The 9,321-nt window shown below is 38.6% G+C and overlaps 1 protein-coding gene across 2 annotated transcripts in view; it reads right to left on the bottom strand.

Moving 5' to 3' along the window:
• Window positions 1-5,025: 5,025 nt before the first annotated feature.
• The window catches only part of LOC145612970 (DNA polymerase eta-like), a 31,323-nt gene continuing 27,027 nt past the window's right edge, over window positions 5,026-9,321 (bottom strand). Inside the window, exons 15-16 of one of the 2 annotated variants that reach the window (XM_081668078.1) lie at window positions 6,062-6,170; window positions 5,026-5,655 (exon numbers count right to left, since the gene is read on the bottom strand). In XM_081668078.1, the coding sequence (XP_081524204.1) occupies window positions 5,444-5,655; window positions 6,062-6,170 (321 nt within the window). In that variant the 3' untranslated portion in view covers window positions 5,026-5,443. The remainder of the gene's footprint in view (window positions 5,656-6,061; window positions 6,171-9,321) is intronic. The other variant, XM_081668077.1, reaches the window with a different exon arrangement.

The following is a 9,321-nucleotide window of genomic DNA, read 5'->3' as shown; positions in this document are numbered from 1 at the left end:
GAAGAAAAGTGCAAAAAAAACGTACTTAAACGAAAAAATGCTCATACAAGGTTCAATACTTAACCATTTTTCATGAAATTTGTTGCAAAACACTCCTTAAACATAGCATATTAACATGGAACAAACAATTTCAAGAATAATGGTTTAATCAAAAACCCCCAAATTCGAAAATTGGGATTTAATTGTTCAAAACACACCCAAATTCAGCCAAGAACAAACGAATTTAAACAAAAAACTTAATTGGATTATGGAAAATGTCAATTCAGGGTGAGATCTACTTCCTTTTGCTTCGAACATAGCAAAATCCGAGCTTCTTAGAGAGAGAGAGGAACGAAAATGGCGAAGGAAGAAGAAGAAGAGTGCGAAATGAAAATCGCGCTCAGCGATTTCTTCTTGCTGACTTAAATGTTGCGCGCAACTGAAACAGTTGTGTGTGACAAATCAGCGCAACTTAGAACGATGCGCGCGCCTGGCCAGCGCGACCCACTGAGTTGCGCGCGGATACTGGTCACTAAAATGACCAGTATCTAGATTTTGATTTGTTTGATTATTTTTTCAACGGTTTTTGCTCGTTATTAGACGTAATGGCGCGCAAATTATCAAAATCTTTTTAAATTTCTTTGCACTTTGTAGTTTTCTTTCTTCATTGATAGTTTTTTGCATCATACTGCATGCACACCATGCTTTGTGCCTTCCCTAAGCATACCGTTTGAACGTTTTTCGTAAAAGTGTCTTAAGACATTCTATAGTGGTGCTTTACGTAAAAGCTCCCATAGACAGGTTTGTCATTTTACTATACTGACGTTATAAAATTCCGGCTTTTCTTCTTTTTTCACGTCCACAGCAAAAAGGAAGGCGTCATCATGCAGCGTAAAAATGCAAGGCGTTATCATACAACGTAAAATTGTATGGCGTAGGTGTTGCGTAAAATTTCACTTCTTCCTCAGCTTTGCGAGATCTACCTCTCGGAACTAAAAGGTAGAGAATCACTTTTCTTTAGGCGTTAGCTCATGAGTCGACAGGCACCCCGAACCATTCATGAAAAGACACTTCTTGATTGGAAGAAAATACGGTAGTTATTGCACTTACTAGCTTACCGGACAGTTAGGGTGTCATCCACCCCCTGTATGAAGAGCCGACAAGATGATGTCTCACCTATGTAGTCACGTGCCCCCAGTCCTGAGACACATGTACTCATCTTGTGGACAATACTGCTGAGAGAGTTTCCGATTTTCTTCTTTCTCATTGGATTTGGATATATGCCTCCAGTCTTGAGACATGTATATCTATCTTATGGACATCGAGTATTGCGTTTTGAAAAGCGAATTGTCAAGAACTCTATTCCGGCTGCGAAAGCCGAAACATTCTTGTTATCATCTTTTCAAAGGCTAAAGTTTCAGTGACGTATCGAGGGACTTTAGACCAACGATGACATGATTGGGAGGACATCATCCCCTTTTAATCCTTTATAAACCGATCTCTTCTCATGACATGACATCACCCAGAACACCTTTACTTGTAAAAGTGTTCTACAATTGCAAGGGATCAATCTAGATTCTTTAGTGCGTTAAGACTAGAAAATATTTTTTCTAGCCTTAATAGCTACTTGTTTCAAACACTTAGCGAATCAATGATCGTTTCGACATCCATAACATTTCTGAAAGATTCTCTACTCCTTAAGAACTTCGTAGAATAAGTCTCGGATTTATTTCCTTGACTACTTTAATCCTCGTCTATCCTAGACTCGATCAAAGTGGGGGCTAACTGTAGACACCTACTTTTGACCTCCTGTCTCGACAGGAAGTGCAAAGACTATAAATAAAACCATCTTCGTGTTGGATCAAAGTGAAGAATACTTATGGATGACTGGCTAAACCACAAAGACACAAAAAGACTAGCCTAACCCAAAACAAATACAAAACAAGGTCCAATTAACTAAGCCCGATCATAATTAGGTTTAAGCCCGTGCTTAAGACCCAATAATGACGGATTTAGAGGCGCCTAGGTTAAATTTAATGATGCCGCAGAAAAAGCCACGCGCATCTCAATAAGTCTCGATGGTCTAGCGCGCGCAACTAATTCAGTTACGCGCAACACCCAGCGCAACTTCTAGAGATGCGCTCGCGGGAGATTCTGAATTTCATAAAAAATATAAAATCGAATCTTACCATAGTGCCGCTCGCAAGACATTTAGTTGCGCTTCCCAAGTAATAAATGATGTAATGATTAGGATGTGCCCCAATAAATAGGGGAATCTCCCTATTTATAGGATCCTATAAAAGTGTGCCCTACCCTAGGGTTTGATTACCTAGGGATTCGGGATGCACCGATTTGCGGCTACTTTGGGAATTACGCCTTGAAGGCCGCCAATTCCTAAGGGTATATCTGCTTGACACGTATCGGCCTCTGAGAGGTCTATTTGGAGGTCTTCTCAGGTGACACATGGCGAGCTCACATTGTGCCATGTTGCAGGGTAGAAATACCCAGATCACATGCCATCCATCACAAGTCCACAACCCAAATTAGCCAACCTAAGCATGACGCATGGTAATCAGGATAAATCTGATGATGGTGAAAAACTTAAAATTCCACCATCACAAGATAAACTCGTATAATGGCGCACCTCATAAACGTGTCACATATAAGGTTTGTTGCTTAGTATTGGCATACACAGGGCCGGCCCAGAGGGGTAGGCCTCGAGTGTGACCACTTAGGGTCCACGTCAGAAAAGGGCCCAAAAATTTTTAAAAAAAAATCAGTTTGCATAGCTGTGGAATTTTACTCCATAGTTTTTACTTGTTAAAAAAAAGCTACTTTAAAAAATATAATTACTGCATTTAGTTAGCAATTAACATTAAATTACTTAGATATCAATTAGGTGGAGATAACAATGCAATATTACCTCTTCACTTCTTCTTCTAATCTTCCGGTTTCTATGAGTATTTGCTCCAAAATATTAATCTTTTCAATTGCATCGTTTCATATTTATTGAATTACCGAAATATTTTGCAAAGTTATTACTCCAGTATTGTGTAAGAAGACTTACTATTCAAATAATATAAGTTATTTTCATTGTCTTATATTTAAAGATATTGCGTGTAAAAAGAAATTTGTTACGTAAAGGGCCCTTTTTTTACATTATGCCTAGGGCCCATAAATTTCCAGAAACGAGGCTAGGCATACCTTATCTCCATCCCATGGTATTGTGATAATTAAATTACTTTCCTTAGAGAAAATCTTACTACCTTCGTTTCTTTTTAATTGACACGTAGGAAGTTTTTTTTAGTTGATACGTTTCCTTTTGGGGTAACTTTTTTACCTTGCATTTACAAGTTACCCCACTTGCTTTTTCATTCTCTCTCACTCTCTATCCTCTTCTTAATATCTGTGCCTAAATCAAACGTGTCAACTAAATAGAAACGGAAGAAGTATTTTTCATAAAAGCAAAAAAAATTTTGAGGTTGTCTGCCAATTCTCAAGGGATACCACTATTGATGAATGGATCCTTCTCATGTTCCTACATACACACATTTATAGGTGACAAATAATAAAGCATTGGAAAGCAACAATATCAATATCTCCTTCGTGTATGGCATTTGTGAATTTGCATTCTCAAACTTGAGTAGATTGTATTAATGTAGGAATTAGTTTTGCATATTGGCTTATACTTATTATGTACTAAGGAGTGTATCTAGCTGCACGTGTTTAATCTTGTGAGTATATTTACTTTCTTTGTTTTTATTTACTTACAAGTTACAACACATCCTACATAAACAATTTTAGGTGATGATTAATAAAGGTAAACGAGTGATTTAACACCAGAAAAGGGGAAGGATTAGTTACCGTGTGTAAAACTATTTGATTAATTAGCCCATTTCAATTACATAATTTTGACTTTAAAGTATGTGCCGCAAGGCTGTGAAGTATATACTTTTTCCTAAGGAAAATTTAACAACAACAAACTAACTTTTGCCCCATTATCCCAAAATAGACCAACCTCTAAATCTGCCCAAAATAAACCAAAGTTTGCATTTTTTTCTCCCAAAATAAACCCAACAAGTCACCTTACCTGTTATACTAGGTACAAATCCACGTGTCATTAACTCATTGGTCAAGGTTTTTTTTTTTTTAGTTTTGATAAATTTAAGAAAAAAGAAATTAAAAAAAAAAAAAAAAAAAAAAAAAAAAAAAGCCAAACACCCTTCCACATGCCAGCCACCCCACTACCACCCACTCGAACGCTGACCCCTGCCACCAAGGCCGGCCGACAACCAGAACCCCCTCCCCCGGTCGCCCGGCGCCGTTTATACACATACCTTAATCTAATCTTCACCACCTCTAGCCACCAAAACACCATCAATTACCAACAACCACAATCTCCAACTGCCACTCACAGCAACCCGCACCTACAAGGCTACAACCGCCAAGACCCGCAACCCCCGCCTCACCTCAACAACAATCGCCACCCACCAGCCCACACCACTACTGCTACCGTGCTACATCTCTTCCCACCGCAACTCCACCACCAATCTCACAAACACTAATCGAACTCTTCATCAACAAAATCAACAACGATTTGCCTTAAATCCGTCACATTAGCTCACTCTTTTGGGATGAAAGTGGGCTAGACGGTACATCGGTACGGTGGTGGGTTTCATATCTTCATGGTGTGCGTCAATTGGTGGTTTGTGGTGTGGCTTATGTGGGTGGGTTGGTGGATTTGTGGGGGTACGGTGGCTTTGGTTGGTGCTTTTGTGGTTGGGGTAAGTAAGAAGGTGGTGATTTTGTGAATGGTCGAAAATGGGAGGTCAAGGGGGAGGGGTAGTGGTGGCCGGAAAAGGAGGAGAGGTGAAGGAGGGGGTGGTTGGCAGTGGGGTGAGGGAAGAGTGGGTTTTTTTTTAAAATTATTTTTTTTTAATCATTTTCTTAATTTGAAAAAGATAATTAAAGGTTTTTAATTAAAAAAATAAAGGAAAATTAAAAAAAAAATGACCGGTTTTACAGGTCCAATCATTTTAGTTCATTTTGGGAGAAAAAAATGCAAACTTTGGTTTATTTTGGGCATATTTAAAGGTTGGTCCATTTTGGGAGAATGGGGCAAAGGTTGGTTTATTGTTGTTAAATTTTCCTTTTCCTAATATGAATTCAGAGCAAGACAGTTAGCTTTCTCTACAATAATTTACAATTTCAACTTCAAATGTATTGATCAAAACTCTTACGCTTTTATGCTTATATGTGCCCACTTCAGTGACTAAAGTGTAAAAAATCTCCTCCGTCGCCTATTTGTTTTGATTTATTTACACAGTGAGTGTCTCAAATTAGCCAAGTATGCTTAGGGTTACGATACCTGCAGTAAAATTATTTAACAGCAACAAACCAGTTTTGTTTACCGAAACAAGATATCTCTCACTCAAACCTACCAAGAGTCGATAAAAAATGCATCTTATTGGCTTGAGTCTTTGGACGGTAAAAAGTAAGAAGTGATATTACTACGCTTGGCAGAATGGCGCTGCTTCAAAGGTCGCATCCAGTCCCGAAGTTCTTCCTGGATATCTGCAGGTAACTCCTCTATAATGGTTGGATCAATTTCATCTACATCATAACTCCAATTTTCCCTTGCTACAGCATTCTCAGTATTTTGAAGCATATTGCCACCTAAAATATATGAAGTATCGCATTAGTTTCACTCTTGATTAGAGCAAGCTAATACAAAATTTATACTACAAAACTGGATTTTCAATCCCTCTTTCAGAGCTAGAGTGTAACACAAAAGAACAAAACCAAACTGTTCAGGTGAAGGACAGAATATCAACATAGGTGTTGGTGATTAACATAATGCCTTTTCAGATATTTATTGTCATTAGTGATGTACAGAATTCATGAGTTGGTAACTCTCAAGAAATCTACAGCCTTTTTCAACCTAACAGTATGAGCTGCTGAAATATCAACAGATTAAATACTAGGACACGCACACTCTAAAAGACCCCCATAGAGATAAATACATTAACAATGCAAATTTGGTGAATCAAGCAATGGCTCACATGTTAAATATAAAAAGTACCTGAACACGTTGGCATATGGATTGTCTGGAGTGTCCCATTCGGTTCATGCTTCAACTCGGAACAAGAATGTTCAGGTCTCTTCAGAAATTTCAAGATTGAAGGTGTCCCCTGGTTCAAAGAGCAAAAACAAAGCTTGAGAGCCTCGAGATAACAGCGAGGATTAAAGAGATAAACAATCACTTAACAATGTTACACCAATGAAAAACAGGGTATGAGTACAAGAAAAAAGTACTAGGGGTCCTTGAAAAAAATTAATGAAACAAAATCACATCAAACACACTCAGATTCAGTGAACTTTAAAGTCCAAGAACATACGACTGGAATTACGCCTTATATATATAAGAATACAGCTCTATCCCTCAATGGCACAAGTAAACAGCTAGGCTAATTTTTACTATTCCCAGCACCCAGGAAATGAACTGATATCTGTTTAACATGATGATTTCCTACCAACCAGAAAGGTATAAAAAAAAAAAAAAAAAAAAAAAGTAGGCATACACCCTAATCCTCTTGAAAATGGCATAGCAGATCAGAAAATACTCCAACATATAGATTTCTGTCAAATCATACATAAAAGCAAAGGAAGAAAGGCATGTAATAAAGGGCCCAAATATATATCTAGTCAAGAGGAGAAGTCAGAGGCGAAAAATTCTCAAACCCTGCTCCACTAACCGCCTGTTACAGCCACCGTAAGACTGACAACGACCGGGTTTTTGCAAACCCTCGTCTTTACCAATCTAAAATTACAGCACCAAAGGCAAAGGAAACAGAGCACCAACTTGGTTTTTTCGAGAATCGCCTCTCAACGCTTTGCTCCTCCCCTCAACGCCGTGTTCAGTTACGGCGGCCGAACTGGTGTTGCACACCATGACGGTATTTTTCTCCTTTTTTGTCCTGCCGGGGTTTGTGTTGCTCCGTGGTTACCCTGTTTTCTCTAGTCTAGTTAAGGGTTTCTTTCCTGTTCTTTTCTTTGCTGCTGAATTTTTTGAGAAAGTTTGTGTTCTGGGATAGCTTGTTTTTTCTTGTTTTTCGAATAGGCTGTGTTTCTTTACTGTTGAAAAGTGTTTTGAGCGTTTGAATTTTTGCTTTCTCTTTTCTTTTCTTAATTGCTTTTTGAATAGTTCCTCAAATGGTGTTATAGAGGAGTGTGATACTCTTTATTACCCTTCCTGCGGCTTTTCTCAACATGTTTCCAACCCAAAGATAAATGTTAAGGTTTCTCATTTACTGAAAAGTGAGTCCCTTTAGTGCCAATCAAGTTGGATTGTAGTTTGCAAAAGTTAAGTAAGTTTCCCGTCAACTGGTTATCTCTTCAAATTCCGTCAACTAGTTTGCAGCGTCTAATGCTAGGGAGTGAGCTCAATTTATACCATTCGAGGTCCATGTCAGTAGTATCAGTAAGGATTATCCCTAGTATTTCTAATAGTGAGGTTGAGGTTCCCTAGCTGAAAATCCCCAGGAAGAATAGGCCTCTTTTAGTCCAGTTGTTTCTGTTAGTGGTTCGAAGCACCAAGCACATCCACCTATTGAGGTCTTGCGTGCTTCTTTATGTCCAACCACTTTTGCCTAAGCTGGTTCTAAAGAGTTGATTATGCTCCCGAGTCCTACAGGAAGGATTGTTACTCAAAAGGGGACAGAAAGTGGTTTGCTCTCAAACCTTGTGTATAACAAACAATTGTCTTGTTCTGATTTTCATCCTTCGAAGCCAGGTGGGGATAAGAAGTGGAGGAGGTTACCAAGAGAAAGGGATATGGATCGTGTTATATTAGACGGTGAGAATTTGATTTTAGGTGAAAGTAGGGGTGTTAAAAGGTCTCATGTGGAGACCTTTCAGTTTATTGACTAGTATTATGTATGATGAAAAGATTGAAAGTGCATTTTTCTAGTGCCGGAGACGGGTTAAATCAAGTAGAGGGTTTTGTTGATGACCAAACCCTCGAACAACCATGAAAATGTTAAGTTGGAACTGCCAGGGGCTTGACAACCCTTGGACAGCAAGGCTAGTGCTGGAAAGAGAGGCCAAATACTGTTTTCTTAATGGAAACAATGTTAGACACAGTTGCCTTGCAGAGATTTCGTAATGTGAGTGGTTTTGTAAATGGTGTGTACATAGAATAAAAAGCGGTATCGGTCGCGATCGCGGAAACAGTCACGGTGTTGTGGTAACAGAAATGATCGTTCTTCGTTGGACCGGAACGCGGTCGTCGCGGTGGAATTATTTTTTTTCATCTTATAGAGCATTATTGATTTTTAAAAATATATTTTGTTTACCTAATAATTTTCTATGAATATACAAAATAAATAGAAATCAAAACCACTTATTTTAGCAAATAAAGATTTTAATGAGAGAACTAAAAGTATTTTTTATAACATACTCCTATTAAGTGATTTGTAAAGTTCCTTTCCAAAGGAAAAGAGAGAATGCATGGGGTTAACCACTCAAGAAAATAAATAAATAAATGAAAGAACCACCAAATATTTGCCAGTGATCTCCTACTACCATCAATTTTCACCAGCCTCCACTCACTCATTCTCATCTATCTTCCCCTTTCTCTCTTTAAATTTTGATCGTGCAGTTGCAGCAAGCTACACCAATGGTATTTTAGATGAAAATCTACAAACTCAAGAATTCAAGCTATTTAACGGGCGTTATAGACTTGTATCGTCTTGTACGACCGAGAATGCCGCGGAAACGACCGAGAATGCGGCGATTTATAAAAGCCCGTTACAAAACGGGAAATATCATAACAATGCCTTTAAAATCCGTTACAACTCGGCCGATTCGCGACGTAACGGCCGAGTTATTATTCTATGGGTGTGTGTCCTAGCAACGTGAGAAATTCAGGTGGTATTGGTTTTTGGTGGAGGGATATTAACGTGTCGACCACTTCTATTTCTACCCATCATTTTACGGCTGATATTTGTGACCAAAACAACAATCCGGTGTGTAGGGGTATATGGGTGGCCACGGCGGGAAAATAAACATCTCACTTGGTCATTGATGTCCCATCTGAAGTCGGAGAGTTTGAAACTGTGTATTATGTTTGGAGACTTTAATGAAATTGTTAATTTGGCTAAGAAAGATGGTGGAATCCCTCGAGAGGAGAAACTTATGGATGCTTTTGGAGGAGCTATTGATGATTGTGGGTTGAGAGATTTGAATTTTCGAGGCAACAGTTTTACGAGGCATTGAGGCCATTCCCCAAAGATTTTTTTGAGAGAGCGTCTTGATAGATTCTTGAGCGATTCAGAGTGGTGT

The sequence above is a fragment of the Chenopodium album genome, chromosome 3 (assembly GCF_948465745.1).
Source record: "Chenopodium album chromosome 3, dcCheAlbu1.1, whole genome shotgun sequence".
Classification (NCBI taxonomy): Eukaryota; Viridiplantae; Streptophyta; class Magnoliopsida; order Caryophyllales; family Amaranthaceae; genus Chenopodium; species Chenopodium album.
The sequence above is the reverse complement of the archived record's forward strand: the minus strand, read 5'-3'. Positions and strand labels throughout refer to the sequence as shown.